At 40.7% G+C, this 22,894-nt stretch overlaps 1 protein-coding gene across 2 annotated transcripts in view; it reads left to right on the forward strand.

Annotated features, from left to right (window-relative positions):
- Positions 1–22,894, forward strand: part of LOC122559588 (adiponectin receptor protein 2-like) — a 71,707-nt gene that overhangs the window by 42,947 nt on the left and 5,866 nt on the right. For both annotated transcript variants that reach the window (XM_043709320.1, XM_043709319.1), the window contains 3 exons: positions 2,946–3,059; positions 11,591–11,762; positions 17,784–17,970. In XM_043709320.1, coding sequence (XP_043565255.1) covers positions 2,946–3,059; positions 11,591–11,762; positions 17,784–17,970 — 473 coding nt within the window. The remainder of the gene's footprint in view (positions 1–2,945; positions 3,060–11,590; positions 11,763–17,783; positions 17,971–22,894) is intronic.

Raw genomic sequence — 22,894 nt, forward strand, 5'->3', positions numbered from 1 at the left:
TTTCGTCACATTTCAACCCCATGATGCTGATTTCTGGCCAACCTGTATATGGTGGGGTGGAGGCGAGGAGAACAGATTGGAAGATCTTTTGCTCTTGGACCTGGCAGGTCTAGATCAATAGATCCAGGCAGCAGACCATGATGGAGGTCGGAGCACTTGACTGTCTGTCTGTCTTGAGTTTACATGTGCATTAGAGTGACCATGGCGGGGGAGGGGAGAAGTATGTGGAATCACCTGCACAATAGAAGTCTTTGAGTGCCATAGGCCCCCAAGAACTGGCATGCTTCAGCATCCTTGGTAATAATATTTTGATAAGTTTCTGTTGTAGTTTTCCACTATCCTTTTCATTTTTGATTTTGTCTGAGGTTGTTTGATCTGAAATCTTTGTTTAAATGTGCTGTGTATCCCAAGGTTCTGTATTCTGGGCAAGAGATTTTAAGGTATTTAAAAGATGGTGATCGTAACTCTTAAGATTTAAGGTAACTCTGCAAAAGGATAAAGATGGACTAAAAATAAAGGTTCTGGATTGGGGAAAGGCTGATTTTTATATAAGGCAGGATCTGGCCAAAATGAACTGGGGATAGCTGCTTGTAGGAAAATCACAAAAGTCCTAGGAAAATACCAAGTGCCAAAGGAACTTAGGAGAACAAGAAGGTAGTATGAAAAAATACTGGCAGGTAGAACAAAGAAGATCCAAAGATGTATGAGTATATTGGGTCAAGAGAATAACCATGGAGTAGAAACCAAAGTGGTCATCAGTGTGTGGAGCTGGCAGACATTGAGGTTTTGCATCTTATTCACTGTAGTGAAGGATAATGTAGGTGTAGAAATCAGGAAAGGTGACTGTGATACACTGAGAAGGAGGAGGTTATAAAATTGGATAACTGCCCCAGATCCAGAAGAGAGAGAGAATTGCAAGGGCCCTGACCTTTAATTTTTCAAATCCTCTCTGGCCACAGAGAGTTGCCAGAGAACTAGAGGACAGCTAATGTAGTACCATTGTTCAGGGAGGTTTGTAGGGATAAGTCAGGGTACTATAGGCTATTGAATCTAATATCAGTGGTAGAAGTAGGAAAATTTTGTTTTTTAAAAAAAGCTAATGGGTAGAATTAACTTCCTCCTGGAAAGGGCAAGGATAATCAGCATGGCTTTTTCAGGGAGAGATTATATCTTACAGGTTTAATTGAGCTTTTTTAAGGAGGTAATTAGGTATGTAGGTGAGGATAGTGCAGTTAATGTAGTCTACATGGACTCTAATAAGGCTTTTGACAGTGTTACATTGGAAAACTCATCCAGATGGTAAAAATCCTTGGGATCCAGGACAATGTAGCAAATTAGATCCAAAATTGGCTCACTAGCAGAGGGTAATGGTGGAAGGTTGTTTTTGTGAGTAGAAGTCAGTGTCCATTGGCTTGGTGCTGGATTATTTACTGTTTGTAGTGTACAAGAATGATAAAGTAAGAAATCACATGACATCAGGTTATAGTCCAACAGCTTTATTTGAAATCACAAGCTTTCCGAGTATAGTGCCTTCGTCAAATGAAGTGAGAGGGGAGCACACAGAACATAGAATTTATGGACAGAGAGATCAAAAGATCATACAAATTGTGTGAGGGGAGTGTTGATTACTAAGTGTCTGCAGGTGACCAAGGGTGTTAGATGGTGTGAGTAAAAAGCCAATAGTTGAATAAGGATGACCTATAATCCAATTAAATGAGGCAGAGAGATAATTACAAAAAAATAAAAATAAGGAGACAAACCAAGTGAATGGAATAACATGGAACAAAAACAGAAGCTTTTGGAAAACCAGCAGGTCCAGCAGCGTGAAGGAAAAGCAGAGGAAGGATCACTGGATCCGAAACGTTTTCTTCACAGATGCTGTCACACCTGAGCACTCCACCCCCAACCCTAACCAACAACCTCTGCTCCTGATTTACAGCATCCACAGTTCTTTAGGTTTTCATTTGAGTGGAATAACATGTTAGGAATAAGAGTTGCATGCCTAGGGTCTAATCAGAATACTTTGATCAGTAAGTTTGCAAATTACATCAAAATTGGTAAATAGCGGAGGCTGAAAACCTTAGGCTACAGGATGGGCTTGTCAGATTGGTAGAATCATGGCAAATGCAATTTAATTTAGAAAAGAGAGGGGTAGTACACTTTAGAAGGACGAACTAAGCAAGGGAGTACACAGTGAACGGTAAGACTCTCGAAAGTACATCAGATCAACATAAGGTGGTGTGAATGTCCATAGCTCTTTGAAGGTGGCAGGTTAAGGAAGCATATGGAATACGTGACTTCATTAGCTGAGGTTTTGAATCCAAGAGCAGAGAGAGTTTGATGGAGCTATATAAGTTGCACACTCTGTGCAGTTTTGATCGCCACATAATATGGAGGATGTATCACTAGGGACTCTTGTGTAGTGGTAGTGTCGCTATCTCTGAATCAGGAGGCCTGGATTTCAGTTCCTCTGCTTCAGCTGTGAAGAGAGGCAAGGTAGACTAGGATTGTTTGTCTGAGAACAGTGATGGTTGTGGGGGGCCCACTCGAGGTGTACAAAATTGAGTGGTGTAGATAATTAATGGAACTTTGCCTCTACCACGAGTTGTTATTGATATTTGAGTGTTGCTGTTGTACTTTCAAGAAAACTGTATAAACCTGCAAATTTGAAAGTAATTGCAGTTTTTGACACTTATATACTCACCATTAATTCAGTGTGATGCTTGTACCTTTGGTAAAGGTAACTTATATATTTGTCAATATGGTACTCTCTACAGTTAGGACAAAATGGAATTTCTGACTCTAAGCAAGGAAACTTTATTGTGATTCTGAAGGATTGGGGATATATTGTTTAATAGGCTAGATGGCCCATAAATGGGATTTAGTGAGCTGGCTAAAAATCAGGGTTTCAGCAATATGTTTGAATGTATGCTGTTTTCTTTCAGGGTAACATGGAATCTGAAGAAAGGGAAATGGTTGAAGAAGAAGGGTTCATGGGCATTGCACCACTTTTACCGGCATATCATGCTATGGAAAAGATGGAAGAGTTTGTTCACAAGGTGAGTTAACCCAGTTAGGAATGTTTGAATTCTATCACTGAAAAAATTTTGTCGTCTTTGTATTTCATGCTGTTGATCCTCCTTATAAATCTTGACTAAACCCAGTATTCATTCTAAGTTTACTTGACATGGTATTATCACCTCAAAATATTTGTTACGTATTCTTCATAGCAAATTTTACTTTAAACAAAATTAAATCTTAAATTAAATCGGTGGGCGGCACGGTGGCACAGTGGTTAGCACTGCTGCCTCACAGTGCCAGAGACCCGGGTTCAATTCCCGACTCAGGCGACTGACTGTGTGGACTTTGCACATTCTCCCCGTGTCTGCGTGGGTTTCCTCCGGGTGCTCCGATTTCCTCCCACAGTCCAAAGATGTGCGGGTCAGGTGAATTGGCCATGCTAAATTGCCCATAGTGTTAGGTTAATGGGGTAAATGTAGGGGTATGGGTGGGTTGCGCTTTGGCGGGTCGGTGTGGACTTGTTGGGCCGAAGGGCCTGTTTCCACACTGTAAGTAATCTAATCTAATCTACATATCATTTTGCTATATGTTACTAGAGAGATACTCGGGTATAGATGGATGGAAGAGCTTTATGAATTCTTTATTGGTGTGGTATTATTTGATGGGCAAACAGACTGAAGCAGTCAAAGGGATGAAAAAATGCTGGCACCAGTAGAAAAGTATTTACAACACAAAGTCTGTCTTATCCATCCATGCTTCATTTGTGATTAGTCATAATGGCAGTTCACTTTTGTTACTAGAACTTCATTTCTGTTTCATTGGCATTTTATTAAAAGCTGCAGTCTTTTAATGTATAAGCTGTTCTTTAGTCGAATTATTTTATATCTGTTGATTAATTCATATCTGATTGTTGCTCATCATTTTTAAAAAAAATCTGATGTTGATCAATAATTTGTAGAAGTCAGCAGCCAACCTAATGAAAAGATAAACTTTTAGTTTTTAGGCTTGCAGCCAGTTGGTAGTGTTTCAGTTTCTTTCATGCTTGCAACAGTCTCAAGTTAATTGAACAGACACTCCAAAATGAGTCTAATTTTATTTAGTTGCTCTGCAACTTGACTCACTGGTTCTAAGATAAAATAGTCTGCTATTGCTTTCCTATGTGTATTGAAATGCTCCAAAGTAAGTCTTACAGCTGGGTACTATTTATTTAAAACTGTGGGAAGTAACATGGCAAGATCTAAAAGAGCCAATAGCTGAAACAAGTCCACCATTTTAGTGTAATCAGGCCTTTAATAACTGAACTTCCATGTGCTTTATTATTGATTTGTGCAATGTGCAAGTGTTCTTCAATGTTTGGACTTCTTTTGGTATGACAGGTAGATAGACATAACACTATCACAATCACAGGAAGAAATTGATACCTTGATTTCAAGACCAAGGTGAAATAATTCATATCTTTCACAAAGGTTGTAACTGTAGCCTCCTTTTCCCAGGTAATCCAATACAAATAAATAAAGGCAAGTCTCCTTTCACTAGAATAGGAAGTAATTATTGTTGAACTTTATTTTGAATTGTTCAGCTGTGCCAAAACCATGGAATCAAATATAGGTGGTACTTAAATCTATGCACTACTGCATTTCAAATTTCATGCTGTTAAAGTAACACTTGGATGCAAATAATTTTAATTTGACTTGCTACATTATAGGCATGATTTCCAAGAGGTGCTATAATTGATAATAAAATGATCTGTCCTGAAACAAGGTCAAGAGAATATATCACCCATATCGCCTATTATCATAACTAGTAATTCATCGTATAGTAGTACAGAACTTGAATTTTGATCAGACTTTTCATTTTTTGCTCATAACAATTGAAGGGGAAATCAACATGTCTCCTGAATGAAAGGAGTGTGCTGATTGGTTAGCAAGTGGATGCTGGTTGTTAGAGATATTGCAATGGAGAATGCACCAGATAGATATGACTAACTGTTAATTACTTTGTTTATGTTTAAACGAGCCATGTTGACTCTGATCAAACATTGTTTGTAGAAACGAACTATCACCACACTCAAACAGCCTGTGCTTCCAAAATTCTTAATGTTTTGTCCAACATTAGATATAATTCCATGGTTGGATGCATTTGTTGGATAATACAGAGTATGCAAATAATTAATCTCATCATTAATTTAGGATTGTCAGTTGGGTTTGCAATGTGGTGCATTTCTATGTATTTAAATCTGCATATATTAATACCCAGGGCCCTGTTCTTTTTCAGAGAGAAAGAAAATGTATATGTACTGCACTTGTTTCAATTCAAAATAAGTGACAGCTATTTACTGGTTCATTTCTCAGGGGACTTGGAGTCAACTTGCCTGGTTTAAAATTTAAGCAAAGCCTGGTGATTTAACTGTCTGCCACTATTAAGTTGTGCATTTTCCATTGAAATGCCTCAACCATTCAGAATCCACTTGACAACCAATCAGCACTGTTCTCTCAGACATAATAAACGTTGGTTTCCCCTTACAATGGTATTTTTGTGAATCATCCTGAAAAGTGCAAGGTGAAAAGATTTGACAAAATACGTATTCTTCAAAAACGCAAAGTATTGATTTTATGAATCCTCAATCTATACAAGTACAACTTTATATGAGAATGGATACTGGCAAAAAGTAGATTTATTCATGGTCCGGCCCAACTACATATACCTCCTCATCTGTGTGAATGTTTATGAAGAAATGACATGGCAAAGCTTAGTGGTAAACTAGATGATTGGGTAATGTTTAAAAATCAATAAAACACTACCAAAAGAAACAAAATAAACTCTGAGGCAATGTTTGCAAATAATATCAAGACAGCCAGCAGAGCTTCTTAAATATATAAAAAAGAGGAGAGAACATAGATCCCTTACAGAATGAGATTGGAGAAATAATACTGATGAACTAGGAAGTGTTAGGTGTTGAATAAATGCTGTGCATCAATGTTCACAGTAGAAGACACTAATGGAATTCCAAAGTTAATTGAAATATGGATTTCAAATTTGTGCTTATGGGGCTTTTGTTAAATCCTCTTTCTTCTAAATTCCTGCTCCAGTTTACTCGGTCTCTAAACACAGGATAACCTCTCACTCTGGAATCTATTTTAACCATTGCTAGTCCCCTCTCATGCATACATATCTTTGGTCCAATATAGCAATTACATATGCTCACAGTACTCCAGGACTGGTTTCACCAAAGCCAAAGGACAGTTGTAGCTGATAGACCTCAGCACTGAGATTCCTCTTAAGTTGAAATGCTGCTGATTCTGTGGTGTGCATGATTTTGGCTTTTTGCAACTTAATATTGATTGACTGTAATATTTCTAAATGCTTATTAAAATAAGTGAATGTTATGAATCAGTCAAAGCTGATAGCCAACTAATTTTATAGCTCAGGCGAAAATGAGGACCGCAGATGCTGGAGTCAAGAGTGTGGTGCTGGAATTGCACAGCAGGTCAGGCCGCATCCGAGGAGCAGGAGAATCGACGTTTCAGGCGAAAGCCCTTCGTCAGTTGATGAGATGACTGATTTGCAACAGTAATACCAACAGCATGGGTACAGTTCCCATACTGACTGGGGTCATCTCAGCTTCTCCCTTTATTTGAGACTTGGTGACCCTAGTGTTAAACTCGTCACCAATCAATTCCCTCGAATAAGGAAACCTTTGATCCTGGGACTTTGGCAACTTTTAGTTTATATTCACTGATGTGTAAATTCTGTGGTTTATCAGTTCTCTTTTCCTGAACAATTTTATTTTGTTGCTGATCTTCAGTAAGAATGACATAATTGCATATTGAAGGAAGATTAGAAATTGTGGCAAGAACCAGTGCTGTCGACTCTCTAAATCTAAATGGTCTAATATTTGTGCCCTTCGGGTCAAGTGATTCTTCTACCACTATAATTTTTTTCTTGCCATCATTTCCTTCCAGCTGTTTCTGCATTCCCACCAGGTACATTATATTGATAAACTAATGCAGTTAAAGGCTGACAAAGGACCTGGACCTGATCATATACATCCCAGCCTGATAAAAGTATTACACTAAAAGTAATGACCTGTAAATGTTAGATGGGTTAGTGATCATTTTCCAAACTATTATCGACTCTGGAGCAGATTTTACAGGTTGGAAGGTGGAATATATAACCTCACTCTTAAAAAAGGGAGGAAGAGAGAAACAAGAAGTACAGACCCATTAGTCTAACATTAGTATTGAGCAAAATGCTAGAGTGTAATGACAGGAATGTTGAGACTGGGCATCACATGGCAGTTGAGGTACAACATGACTAAATGTGAAGTTATGCACACTTGTGTGGAAAACAGACATGAATAGTAGTATTAAACGATAATATATATATCTTCATACCATCTTTGCTGTGAAGACTCTATTTCATTCACCCACTTCCTCCACCTCTGTCTCCATCTGTTCTGATGATGCCAGTTTCAACAAGGGAGCCTCTGAAATGGCAGCCGCCTTCCTCAACTGAGGATTCTCCAGCAGCATTGCTGACTGGGCGCTGAGCTGGGTCCAACCCATCCCCCGCACTTTGGCCCTCAACCCCTGTCCTTCCATCACACAACAGCGATAGGGTTCCCCTGTCTTTATCTACCATCGCAGCAGTATCTACAGCCAGACGATCAATAGCTGCTATTTCCACCACCTCCAGTGAAATACCACCACCAAACACATGTGCCCCTCCCCTCCCCTCTCTTCCATCCTTCCACAGGGACTGTTCCCTCTGGGGCACTGAGGTCCACTCTTCCTTCTCTTCCAAAAGACCCTCCCCTCAAACAGCCCCACCATCTTCCCCTGCAATAGCAGAAGGTATAATGCCTGTTTACTTCCTCCATCCTCAGTATCCAAGGGCACAAACACACCTTCCAGGTGAAGCAGCGCTTTACCTGCACTTCACACAATCTAGTTTACTGCATTCTTTGCTCACAATGTGGTCACCTCTACATTAGAGAAATGAAACGTAGACAGGGTGACCACTTTGCAGAACACCTACATTCTGTCCACAAAAAAGACCCTGAACTTTCAGTTGCCTGTCTCTTCAACAGTCCACCTTGTTCCCTGGCCAACATCTCTGTCTCAGGCTTGCTCTAGTGTTCCAGTGAAGCTTAGTGCAAGCTGAAAGAACAGCACCTAATTTTTCTGTGTGGGAACTCTACAGCCTTCTGGACTCGATATTAAGTTCAATAAGATTAGGGTTTGAACTCTCCCATGTCCTTACCCCAACTCCCACACACCAGGCCTTGTTATCACATGGTCTGCTATTACTTACAACCCATTGTTAGCCATTAACAATCCCCATCAACAACTATTCACCCTTCTAGCCAGATTGTTGTTCACTCCTTTGTCTGTACAACTGTTCTTCTCTGTGGGCTCTAACCCCCTCTCCACCCTATCTTCTTTATAAACTGGCATTTTCTTAGCTACCATTAGTTCTGAGGAAGGGTCATTGGACCTGAAATGTTTACTCTGATTTCTTTCCACAGATGCTATCAGGCCTGCTGAGCTTTTCCAGCAATTTCTGCTTTTGTTTCTAGGGATCTAGGTGCCTTTGTACACTAGTCAACAAAAGTAGACATGCAGGCGCAGCAAGCAATTAGGAATAAAAAAAGTGATATATCGGCCTTCATTGCAAGAGGATGAGAATTCCGAAGTAGAGGTGTCGTGCAGCACTTGTATAGGACCTTGATGAGGTCGCGCCTGGAGTGTGACATGCAGTTTTGGTCCCCCGAGTTGAAAGAATAGACTTGCCATAGAGTGAGTACAATAAAAGTTCACTAAGATGATGAATGGATTTGGCAGGACTGTCCTATGAGGACAGCTTGGATTGACTAGGCCTGTCTTCTCCAGAGTTTAAAAGGATGAGAGGGGATCTGAGGAAATTTTACACATTGCAAACAGAGTTCAACAGATTAGATGCCGGAAGATTACTTTCCCTGGCAGGGGAGTCGAGAACAATGAGATAAGAGTTTGAATATTTAGGACTGAGAGGAGAAACAATTTCTTCACTCAAAGTGAATCTGTGGAACACTTTTACCACGAAAGGCTGTGGAGGCTATATCACTGAATATATTCAAGAAAGATGAATTTTTAGATTTTAAAGGCATAAAGGTTTATAGGGAGAAAGTGGGAGTCTTGCACGTTGATGCAGGACATGATCGCATTGAAATGTACATTAGGCTTGAAGGGCCATAAGGCCAATTCCTGCTCCGAGTTTCTACGTTTGTGTTCTCTCTCACTCTCTCACACTCTCTCACTCTCTCACACTCTCACCCTCTCATCCTCTCACACTCTCACTCTCTCATACTCGCACACTCTCACTCTCTCATACGCGCTCTCTCTCTCTCTCACGCGCTCTCTCTCTCTCTCACGCGCTCTCTCTCTCTCTCACGCGCTCTCTCTCTCTCTCACGCGCTCTCTCTCTCTCTCACGCGCTCTCTCTCTCTCTCACGCGCTCTCTCTCTCTCTCACGCGCTCTCTCTCTCTCTCACGCGCTCTCTCTCTCTCTCACGCGCTCTCTCTCTCTCTCACGCGCTCTCTCTCTCTCTCACGCGCTCTCTCTCTCTCTCACGCGCTCTCTCTCTCTCTCACGCGCTCTCTCTCTCTCTCACGCGCTCTCTCTCTCTCTCACGCGCTCTCTCTCTCTCTCACGCGCTCTCTCTCTCTCTCACGCGCTCTCTCTCTCTCTCACGCGCTCTCTCTCTCTCTCACGCGCTCTCTCTCTCTCTCACGCGCTCTCTCTCTCTCTCACACGCTCTCTCTCTCTCTCACACGCTCTCTCTCTCTCACACGCTCTCTCTCTCTCTCTGCGCCTACCAGGTAAAGTCTCATTTCCAATGAATGCAGGACTAATAATAGCAGGAAGCCAGGACCGCAGCACCAAGGAAGTCTGAATGTTTTAATTACTGTGCACTTAAGCCAATATGAGGAAGTTCACATATTTCATCTTTTAAGAAATGAACTCCCAAGTTTAGCTACTGTTATTTTGAACTTAAATATGCTTTACGTATTTGTCAAACTTTATTTTTGCAAATGTCTCTGGTCTTTGCAGAAAATTGGCTGATGGTAATTGCTGTTTCTTCAGTTTGTAAAACTTTGTTTCCTGAGTTCATGTGCATTTGTTTAAAATATGACTGTGCAACTTGCAAAAAGTTTGCTAACTTTGGTGATTTGTTTTAAATTTTTAAATTCAGATTTTTAAGCTGATTTAATTAACAAGAATGAAAAATTAACAAGATTTTTTTGATTCATGGAAATAATTTTTAACTTAATGCCTGGATGGCAGCCTGGTGGAGAGGATTAGAACAAAGAAACTTTACAGTCCAGGAACAGGCCCTTTGGCCCTCCAAGCCTGAGCTGATCCAAATCCATTGCCTAAACCTATTTCCCAATTACTATGCTTCTGTATCCCTCTGCTCCCCACCTACTCATGCATCTGTCCAGACTTACCTTAAATTTATCTACCGTGCCTGCCTCTCCTACCTCTACTGGCGACGCGTTCCAGGCACCTACCACCCTCTGTGTAAAGTACTTTCCACGTGTATCCCCCTTAAACTTTTCACCTCTTAACTTGTGACCTCTCGTTATTGAATCTCTCACCCTGGGAGAAAGCTTATCTCTATCCACCGTGTCTATACCCTTCATGATTTTGTAGATCTCAATCAGGTCCCCCCTCAATCTCCTTTTTTCTAATAAAAACAATCCTAACCTACTCAACCTCTCTCCATAGCTAGCACCTTCCATACAAGGCAACATCCTCGTAAACCTTCTCTGCACCCTCTCCAAAGCGTCCACATCCTTTTGGTAATGTGGCGACCAGAACTGTACACAGTATTCTAAATGGGCCGAACCAAAGTCTTTTAACATGAGCTGCCAGCTCTTATACTTAATACCCCGTCCGATGAAGGCAAGCATACCATAAACCTTCTTGACCACTGTATTCATCTGTGCAGCCACCTTCAGGGTACAATGGAGTTGAACTCCCAGATCTCTCTGCTCATCAACTTTTCCCAAGGCTCTTCCATTTACAGTATAGTTCGCTCTAGAATTAGACTTCCCAAAATGCATCACCTCACATTTGCCTGGATTGACCTCCATTTGTCACTTCTCCGCACAACTCTCCAGTCTATCTATATTCTCCTGTATTCTTCCACAGTCCACCAATTTTTGTGTCATCTGCAAACTTGCTGATTGGACCAACAGTGCCCTCTTCCAGATCATGGTCACCTTTCTCCATTTCGAGAAACTCCCTTCAACTACTACTCTCTGTCTCCTGTTGCTCAAGCAGTTCTTTATACGTCATGTGACTTCACTTTCTCCATTAGTTACTATGGGGAACCTTATCAAACACCTCACTAAAGTCCATGTAAATGACTTGTTTGCCTGAGATTTGATTTTGTTTTGTGATCTATTCTACCTGTGTAGTTTAAAAATGACCTTTGTTCTCAAAATTAGAACTTGAATATTAGACTTTGAAATGAGCTGCATTAACATCATAATGTTGTTTACGTAAAATGTTCCTGTTACAGGTATGGGAGGGGCGATGGCGTGTCATCCCCCATGACGTGCTTCCTGATTGGTTGAAGGATAATGACTACCTCCTGCATGGCCACAGGCCACCAATGCCATCTTTTCGTGCCTGTTTAAGAAGCATCTTTAGGATCCACACAGAAACCTTAAACATTTGGACGCATCTCATAGGTAAGCTGAATAGAAGAACAGCTGATTCAGCACTTAGCTACTAGGTATTGGTGTATAAATTAGAAGTGGTAAATATAAGAGTTTCTTGACTAAGTTGGATTTGGTTTGTGTTGTGGTTAATGATTTAATCCAAAATGCTGCTTAAGAAAGAGTTTTAAGGAAGAATATTCTGTGTTGCATCCCTCAGGGTGCGACTTAACTGTTACATCTGCAGTAGTATAAGAAAATGACTCTAAAGATAGGTGTCTCTTCCATATGAATTTAGAGAAAGCTGAGAGGTAAGTCTTGATGCTGGCCATATGGTGCACTGGAAGAGAAGATTATACTCATAGATGTCGCCTGAGGGGAAAGAATTCATATTCATCTTTGGTTATACTACAGTTAAGGGTACAGCACTGTACAGTTTTGAGCATCTCTTTGTAGAAAATATTAAAACCAGAGAGGATTGAGCATAATTATACCAAATGCAGATATTGTAGTTTGAGATATTGCATAATTACTGATGGAGATTCTCGCTTGACATGTCTGTTTCATGAAATGATCGACTACAGCTGAGCTGCATGTTTTTTTCTAGATCTTACTTTATGGACTCCAATTTCTGAGTGTCCATTTCACCAATGAATGGCACTGACCTTACATTGACTGATGTTTCTTTCCACTGCTGGGCTATCTGCCATCTGATTTTTGTTTTTGTCTTATACTTTTCCTGTGTCCTTTCTATATATTTATTTATTGGTACTCCAGAAAACAGCAAGAACTTGTCATATTATTGACTCTGACCCCAGTTAATTTGATCCTTTTGATGGCAGGCTCCTTTGGAGTTTGTTTTGGGGATGTAGCAGTTGTCCATTTGGCTTGCAAGATCCAGCCAATGGAGTTGCCACTGATTTGAGAGCAATCATTGAGGGCTGGGGATCCCTGCCATTGGTTTACTTAAATATTCAGTACTCATACCTTGCCAGAAAATGTCCAATACTCACCTCGAGCAGTGGAGCTGTAAGGTGTTCAGCTGCTACTCTTTGCTTGCATAAGTTTAGATTACTTACAATGTGGAAACAGGCCCTTTGGCCCAACAAGTCCACACCGACCCTCCGAAGAGCAATGCACCCAGACCCATTCCCTACATCTAACACTACGGTCAATTTAGCATGGCCAATTCACCTAACCTGCACATTTTTGGACTGTGGGAGGAAACCGGAGCACCCGGAGGAAACCCACGCAGACACAGGGAGAGTGTGCAAACTCCACACAGACGGGAATTGAACCCAGGTCTCTGGCGCTGTGAGGCAGCAGTGCTAACTACTGTGCCACCCTTTGATGTAAAGGAGACTGATGAGAAATACCTGATACACACACTTTGTGTTTTTAGTCAGTTTGCTGTTTGTCCACACTTGAATTTTCAACTCACAGGCGTGACTGCCATGGCATTAGAAACCCTGGTGCTGATTTACAAAACATGGTACATGTTGGTAATTGTTTATCCAAGATGTGTAAACTATTGATGATGTCAGTGTTAATGGAGCGAGGAGCCTCTGTCCTGGTCCACAAAGTCTTCACACTGATTGTCAATCCAAACTCCTTGCAGGCCAAGGAGAACCAATCTACAAGCTATGGTACCATCAGTAAATAGGACTTCACGGACTTGGACTTTATGCACTTTGGTCTCAGCACATAGTTTTGTCACTTTGAACAGCTTGCTTTCATCTCTGGCATAATGTGTTTTACTGAAAACATACAATAGCAAGTGAAAAATATGCCAAAGAGAGTTGGCATAAGGATACTGCTTTACCCTGCTGCTGATCTAGAGAGTGTCTGATGATGCTGTATTGTAAGTGATGGAAGTGTGTGTGTTCTCATGGAAAGAAGAATTTAAGTGCAGATGGACAGCTCTTTATAGCAGCTAGAAGATTTGTTTTCTGTTATTGAGCTCCAAGGCTTTGAGGCCTATGAAGCCAGTGTAGAGTGGTCAGTGTTGTTCACAGCACTCCTTCTGTAATTGTTAAAGTGAGAATATTGTGTCAACCATCGATCTTTCAGCACTGGAGTCATATTATGTATCCAGTTAGATACATAACATCAGGGGCTGCAGTCTGGTCATAGCAAAATGGATAAAGATCTTACCCATGTGACTTAGCAAAGAGATGCCTCAGTAATTGTTGAAATCACTGAAATGCCCTTTTTTTTTTTCCCAGGGGATAGTATTTGAATCACACATGGCTTTTGGAACAAATCTTTGCTTCCAGCAGAGGTTCAAAAACACATAGTTGTGCTGCAGCAATTCTGGTTTTTCCCTTTTTTTTTCAGATTTGTGGTGGAATGCCATTTTTTTCTAGAACTGTATCACTGATAAGACGGAGAAAGATCTTTATGAGCTCCACTACAGTGAACTTGCTGTTTCTTCAAGTCCTCCATGGGAGGCATGTCTGCAATAGTGGAGATTTTTTTCAGTCTACATTATATAAAGTTTGTGGTTGTGCTCCACATTTTTCTATCTCCTAACTCAGTTCAATGATGATCCTTGCCCTTTAATTGACTTCAAGGGGGCCAATTTAGTTGTTGCATGACTTATCGGTTTTTTAATTCCTCCATATGTCATTCGATTAGATTCCTTACAGTGTGGAAACAGGCCCTTCAGCCCAACAAGTCCACACAGACCCTCCGAAAAGCAACCCACCCGGTCCCATTCCCCTACATTCACCCCTGACTAATGCACCTAACACTACGGGCAATTTAGCATGGCCAGTTCACCTAACCTGCACATCTTTGGACTGTGGGAGGATACCCACGCAGACACGGGGAGAATGTGCAAACTCCACACAAACATTCGCCCAAGGCTGGAATCGAGCCTGGGTACCTGGCGCTGTGAGGCAGCTGTGCTAACTATTGAGCCACCGTGCCACCCCAGTAGCAGATTTCATACTGTTGCAGCGTTTCAACCAATGTTGGTTGTCTGCTGAGTATGGGTAATGGCAGCTCTGGGAGTATTTACTTTTTATTTGTTGTGGACTGACTTGTTGTATGAGAGGTTTCCTCTTGGTCCGTTTCAGTCTAGTAAACCTCCAACCGATCTGTTTTCCTCTTGTGACAAATTAGGCTGGAGGATTGGTAAATATAACTCCAGTGACAGACATTTAAGAGAATATTTCTAAATGCACAGAATAAATGCATTCCAACAAGTAAGGGAAGTTACATGGGCAGGCCCACTATTTGTTGTCAACTGAAAAGGTTAAATTTCAACTTAAAATTGGACTAAGGCAGATGGCAAGTCAGAAGAATTGACAGAATGTAAAACATTTTTTTTTAAATTGAGGAAAATATTAGCACTTGAGAGCAAGCTAGCCATAAATATAAAAAGATAGTAAGAATTTCGAGAAATTTTTATGAAAGGAAAGAGTTAGTGAGCTTTGGTCCTCTAGAAAATGAGTTTAAAGAATTGATTATGGAAAATTGGAGATGGCAGATGAACATACATTTTGCATCAGACTTCACAATAGAAATTACAAATAAATTCAGAAGTAATTATAAATTAGGAAATGGAAGGGTGGGAGGAATTCAGGAGAATCACAACCACCAGAGCAGTGGAACTGAGTGAATTGTCAGTCTGCAGTTCCAACACATGACCATCATAGAGTCTTAAAATAAGTAGCGAGTGAGATGACTGTTGCAATGGTTTCAATCTTCCAAAACTCCCTAAATTTTAAGAAAGACTTATTAAATCAGAAGATAGCAAATGTCACTCCTTTATTCAAAAATGAAGCGAGCTAGCAGGAAACTACAGACCGTTCAGCTTAACATCTGTCAGAGCAAAAATGTTAGAATCTAATATTAAAGAAATTAGATTACTTGTGTAAGTTTAAGGTAATCAGGCATATTCACCATGGTTTTGCAAAATGGAAATCGTAGTTTAACCAGTTTATTTGAGTTCTTTAACATGTTGATGTACTGTACTTGAGTAAAGTACAGCTATTGCAGATGCTGGAAAAACTTGTACTTCAGTATTTGGTATAGTGCCGCATTAATGATTATTGCGGAATATTCAACCTCATAGTATAGAGGACAGTGTATTGGCATGGATGGAAGATTGACTGGCAAACTGGAAGCAGAGAATAAGCACAAATGGATCCTTTTCACGTTAGTAAGACCTAAGGAGTGGGGTGCCACAGGGATTGGTGCTGTGACCTCAACTATTTACAATTTATATAAATGACTTGAATGAAGGGATGGAGTGTGTGGTTGCCAAATTTGCTGATGACACAAATATTTAGATTGGTTGAGGTGCCAAAAGTTGTGGCAAATTGAGTGTAATGTGAGAAAATGTGAAATTGTCCGTTTTGGCAGGAAGAATAAAAAAGTGTTTATTTAAATTATAAAAGCTTGCAGAGCTCTGATCTGGGATTCAGTCACTCGGTCTCGTGACTCGTTTCTTTTACCCCCTCTAATTATTTCATTCTGCATGGAATTGTTAGCAACTACCTATTTTTTCTGAAGTTGCAAGGTTCTTTGTTTACTAGCTTGTCCCGTTTCCAGTTCAGATATTCCTCATCTTTCAACTTGAAATCAAAATTCTGTTCATTCTAGAAATCTGAAATAACAAAAAAAAATGCTGAATATATTCAGAGAGGTCTACTGCACGTGCTGTTTGCTCTTTGTGTCTCTTAAATGTCTTTAATCAATTGAACCACTTCATTTATTATTTGCCTTTAAAGACCTTGCTATAAGTTGTTCTGTTTCCTCTCTTGTGTTATGTTTTCCTCCTCCCTTCATGCTGTTTCTTTATCAATACCATAATTTTTCATTTGTAATTACCTTAAAAATTATGAAAATTCGATGAAATCTGAAGAAAAGTATGCCTGAAATATTTAACTTGTATGTTTTCTGTCCAGACATTGACTGACTGGCATTTTCTGACTTTGTTTCATATTTCCAGAAATTATTTTTTTGCTTTGAATGAACTTGGTTTTACTTCCCCTCTGCATTCAGGTGCTTTGTAAATAAACTTCTTTATGAATTTCTTTTCATCACTTTTCACTGTATATTTTCCTTTTATTTGTCTTTGCTCCTCTTTCTCCCTTTTGAAGGGCTCTGACATACTTGGTTTGTTGAGAGTGACGAGGCTTGCTTAATCCCTGAGCTTTGTTTACAACGATGGTGGAAATTAGAAAGAACTTAGAGACCAAGGTCCATGAACTGAAATTGTGTTGTAGCTGAACCACTGAACCACATTTTATCTAGGCCCCTTGGATACTTTCAGCTCCCTACTCAATTACCGCAATCATCTCATCAGTCTCCTCCAGTTGCTCAGGTTGAGGAATAGTTGCCACCACAGCAATGTATGCCTACCCTGGCACCTATGCAGCTGATGTCTGAAGAATCTTACTGTTGGATGCTTGAGCATGGAACAAGGAAGAAAAAGCTATTCTGAGTGAGGAGTGGTAGATAATGCAGCTGGGAGGATGAGAGAGGGAGACCCCAGTATAAAATGTAAGACATGGTCCCTGACTCTGTTTGACCCTGTTTCCCTATTTGAGCCAGAATCAGAAGATTGAAAGATTCCAGAGTAAAATGGTAAGAGGGCAAATTACTCCGTCTGTGTTAGACACTCCCTAAATATGGGGCACCCTCCATTAGATTAGAAGATAGCAGATGTCTTTCTGATGTAAACCAGCAAAGTTGGACCCTGACTTGGAGGCCATGAGAAACCCTGGTGCTGTGAACAAATTTGCGATCCATGTAATACTGCACTTGCACTATATATGATTTATTATATATAAGAATGCACCTAATTGCACCATTTACTTTTCTTAGAAATCCCTGAAATCTGTTTCCCCTATAATCAGAGCGATGTTATTAGGACTGAAAGTATGAAATTTCGGTTCACAAAAGTTATAATGTACCACAGAACATTAATTGACTAATTAATTTTACAGTGTCCATTTATTCATGCTGCCACTTGTTGTTATTTATTTCTAAGTATTTTTGTTTGTATCAGTTTATTATACATATTGATCTTTTCTTTCTCAGGTTGTCTTTTCTTCCTGGGTCTTGGAATTTTCTACATGTTTAGGCCGAACATATCCTTTGTAGCTCCTGTGCAGGAGAAAGTAGTATTTGGGGCGTTCTTCCTGGGGGCCATACTCTGCCTGTGTTTCTCTTGGTTGTTTCATACGTTCTACTGCCATTCAGAAAATGTTTCACGTGTATTTTCCAAGTAAGTAACCATGTGTAAAAGAACAATATTCAACTGATGACCTAGCATTCAAAATTTTAAGTAGCATTTTATAACTACTATAAAGGGTATTCTGGATATCTTGGAAGAGGTAAGGATTTTTTAAAAATCCATCTTGAATTGAAAGCAGAACTATTGATTATAATTGATTACTAAAGCAAAACATCCATACAGATCTGTGGTCTCATTTACTTCTCCCCTTCCTTTCCTCCATTACCAAGAAAAAAATTGTTTGGAGTATGGACATCATGGAGTTTATATTTAATCAGATCTGGGTTGCAACTGTTGGTTATTGTTGCCTGACCTTTCAATGCAGCTCTCAGTATTAATTTTCACCCTTGAATGTGCAAGTGCGTAAATACAGCATGCAGACTAAAATCCCCTTAATAGGTGTGTGCAAAATTAACAAGAGTTATGGAGATGAGCATCACGAAAACAGCCCCTTTAATCCAATATGTCCATGCCGACCAGATATCCTAACTTAATCTAATCCCATTTTCTCTCACTTATTCCTCTAAAACCTTCTTAATCATATACCCATCCAGATACCTTTTAAATGACACGAAGATTGATGGAGTAGCAGAAAGCATAAGGGGCTGTCTGAGAATACCAGAGGATATAGATAGACTGGAGATTTGGGCGGAGAAGTGGCAGATGGTTTTCAATCCAGAAAAATGTGAGGTGATGCATTTAGGCAAGACTAATTCTAGAGCGAATTATACAATGAACGGCAGAGCCTTGGGAAAAGTTGATGGGCAAAGAAATCTGGGAGTGCAGGTCCATTGTACCCTGAAAGTTGCTGCACAGGTGAATAGAGTGGTCAAGAAGGCATATAGTATGTTTGCTTTCATTGGACAGGGTGTTGAGTATAAGAGCTGGTAAGTCATGTTAAGATTGTACATGACATTGGTTCAGCTGCATTTCGAATACTGTGTACAGTTCTGGTCGCCACATTACCAAAAAGATGTGGACGCTTTGGAGAGGGTGCAGAGAAGGTTAACGAGGATGTTGCCTGATATGGAAGGTGCTAGTTATGAAGAAAGGTTGAGTAGGTTAGGTTTATTTTCATTAGAAAAAAGGAGATTGAGGGGGGAACTTGATTGAGGTTTACAAAATCATGAAGGATATAGACACGGTGCATAGAGACAAGTTTTTTCCCAGGGTGAAGGATTCAATAACAAGAGGTCACGCTTTCAAGGTGAGAGGTGGAAAGTTTAAGGGGGATACACGCGGTAAGTACTTCACACAGAGTGGTGGGTGTCTGGAACGCTTTGCCAGCAGAGGTGGTAGAGGCAGGCACGGTAGGTTCATTTAAGATGTGTCTGGACAGATGTATGAGTAGGTGGGGAGCAGAGGGATACAGATGCTTAGGAATTGACCAACAGGTTTAGACAGTACATTTGGATCGGTTCAGGCTTGGAGGGTCGAAGGGCCTGTTCCTGGGCGGTAAATTTTCTTTGTTCTTAAATGTACCAGCCTCTACCACTTCCGCTGGCAACTCATTCCATACGCATGCCATCCTCACCGTTTAAAAAGTTGCCCCTTGGGTCTCTTTTATATCTTTCCCCTCTCACCTTAAACTTATGGCCTCAAATTCTGGATACCTCCACCCTGGGGAAACTACCTTGTCTATTTACCCCATCTGTGTCCCTCATGATTTTAGAAACCTCTAAGGTGACTCCTCAGCCTCCGACCCTCCAGGGAAAACAGCCCCAGCCTGTTCAGCCTCACCCTATAGCTCAAACCCTCCAACCCTGGCAACATCCTTGTAAATCTTTTCTGAATCCTTTCACGTTTCACACCATCCTCCATATTGGAGAGAGACCAGAATTGCACACAATATTCCAAAAGTGGCCAAACCAATGTCCTGCAAAACCACAGCATGACCTCCAACTCCTACATTCAATGCTCTGACCAATAACATACTAAACACCTTCTTCACTATCCTATCTACCCGCAACACCACTTTCAAGGAACGTTGAATGTGCACTTCAAAGTCTCTTTGTTCAGCAACACTCCCCAAGATCTTACCTTTAAGTGTATAAGTCCTGCCCTGATTTATCTTTCCAAAATGAAGCGCCTCACATTTATCTAAATTAAACTGTATCTGCCACTTAGTCATAGAGATATACAGCATAGAAACAGACCCTTCGGTCCAACTCATCCATGCCGACCAGATCTCCCAACCCAATCGAGTCCCATTTGCCAGCACTTAGCCCATATCCCTCTAAATCCTTCCTTTTCATATACCCATCTAGATGCCTTTTAAATGTTATAATTGTACCAGCCTCCACCACTTCCTTTGGCAGCTCATTCCATACACTCACCACCCCATTGCCCATCTGGTCAAGATCCCGTTGTAGTGTGAGGTAACTTTCTTTGCTGTATACTACACCTCCAATTTTCGTGTCATCTGCAAACTTACTAACTATACCTCCTATATTCAGATCCAATAATGACGAAAAGCACTGGACCCAACTCTGATCATAGGCCTTCAGTCTGAAAAGTAGCCCTCCCCCACCATCCTCTGCCTCCTACCTTCAAGTGAGCTCTATATCCAAATGGCTAGTTCTCCCTGTATTCCTTGTGATCTAATCTTGCTAACCAGTCTACCACGAGGAACCTTGTCAAATGCCTTACTGAAGTCCATATAGATCACATCCACTGCTCTGTCTTCACCAATCCTCTTCGTTATTTCTTTAAAAAACTCCAAGTTAGTGAAACAAGATATTGCTTGTACCAACCCATGTTGACTATCCCTAATCAGTCCTTGGCTTTCAAAATACATGTGAATCCTGTCCCTTAGGATTCCCTCAAACAACTCGTTCACCATTAATGTCAGTCTCTCTGGTCTGTAGTTCCCTGGTTATTTCTGACCACCCTTCTTAAACAATGGCACCATGTTAGCCAACCTCCAGTCTACTGGCACCTCATCTGACTATCGATGATACAAATATTTCAAGGAGCCCAGTAATCACTTCTCCAGCTTCCCACAGAGTTCTAGGGTGCACCTGATCAGGTCCTAGGGATTTATCCTTATTTATGCATTTTCTGACATCCAGCACCACCTTGTCTGTGTAATGTGGACAGTTTTCAAGATGTCACCATCCTATAATTCTTACAGATGACTGAGATCTCCTTACAGATTAGTATCTGAATTTCCCTCACCTATTGGGGGTTCTACAGTACAATCCCAATAAGGTGATCATCCCTTTCATAATTCTCAGTTCCACCCAAATGACTTCCCTGGACATATTCCCAGGAATATTCTCCCTTAAAAAAAAACTGCTCTCCCATAATCTGCCTTCCCTATTAGGCCTCTTAAATTAAACTGCATTTATTTCAATTCATCAGTCCTATGTTGTTCTCTGCTTTGTTCCTGCTTGCCCTGACTGTTTGACTTGCTCCTCTTTCCAAATGTACCAGTCCCCAATTGATCATCTTCCTCCCTGTTTCCCTACTCCCCACCTTACTAGTTTAAATCCTCCTGAGCGGCTCTAGCAAAGCACCCTGCCAGTATATTAGTCCCCTTCCAATTCAGGTGAAATCTGTCCTTATACAGGTCACTTTTATTCTAGAAGAGATTCTAAGATCCAAAATGTGAACCCTTCTTCCCTGCACCAGCTCCTTCGTCACACATTCATCTGCTCTATCCTCCTATTCCTCCCCACACCTGCTCATAGCACGATGAGTAATCCAGATTGAGGTACTTAATGTTCTTTATTTTTTTTCTGGTCTTCACTGGTGCAAAACATTTGAAGGTGAACTTGTAGTCATCATTTATATACTAAACTAAGCTTTATCTCAAGGGCCAGTGTTGTATCATGTGCAGAAATGTTCACAAATGTTTCTGAAGTTTGCTTCTGTTCTTTGAGGGTCAGTTAGCTTGGTTGGCGAGATGGTCTTTGCAATGCAGTGAGATGGCAGTAGCATGGGTTCAATTACCATAATGGCTGAGATCACCGTGAAAACCCCACCTTCTCATCCCCTTCCCTCACCTGAAGCATAGTGACCCTTATGTTAAACTCAAATGAGAGAGCAGCCCGAGAGTCCTCTGGGACTATGATGACTTTACCTTTTATCTGATTCTGTTCTAGTTGTTCTGACTATTTTGTGTTAAAATAATGAGTTTAGCTGTAGACTATATCCAACATCAAAAAGGTTTTCAATTTAATAGATAGGTAGAATTTAGTAGAATCCCTACATTGTAGAAATAGGGCCTTTGGCCCAACAAGTCTACGCTGACCCTCCGAAGAGTATCGCACCCAAACCCATTCCGCATTACTCTGTTTTACCCCTGACTAATGCACCTAACCTACATGCATGGCCAACTCACCTAACCTGCACATCATTGGACTGTGGGAAGAAACCGAAGCACCCGGAGGAAACCCATGCAGATGTGGGGAGAATGTGCAAACTCCACACAGACAATTGCCCGAGCTGGTATCGAACCTGGGATCATGATGCTGTGAGGCAGCAGTGCTAACTGAGCCACCGTGCCATCCAATTTTTAATTGGTTCTTGCTGCCCTTGTTTTGTGGCAGATTTTGCAGGGAAACCCCAAGCTTTGCTAAGACCCAGAAATGTGACTAGTCTTGCCTGTTATTAGAATCTCCTGTTATTAGAATCCTCTCCTCCTCCTCAGTAAAGCAACCTTCAACTTATATGTTGTATACTATTTAACGTTTGGTGAACAAAGGATCTTGCTATGTCACTAAGGTTTTCCAGCTTGTTTAACAAATGGAGTAGGATTCAACGCTTAGTACCGCAACTTGATCTCCCAGCCATTGTAAATGTTGGCTTCTTTGATGGAAATGAACTATCTTTGACGGACTGCTTTATCAGTAATTGTGACTGGTCATTTAGTGAGAGATCATGTGTTTTCACTTTAATACCCACTATTTTT

Source organism: Chiloscyllium plagiosum, chromosome 19, assembly GCF_004010195.1.
Source record: "Chiloscyllium plagiosum isolate BGI_BamShark_2017 chromosome 19, ASM401019v2, whole genome shotgun sequence".
NCBI lineage: Eukaryota > Metazoa > Chordata > Chondrichthyes > Orectolobiformes > Hemiscylliidae > Chiloscyllium > Chiloscyllium plagiosum.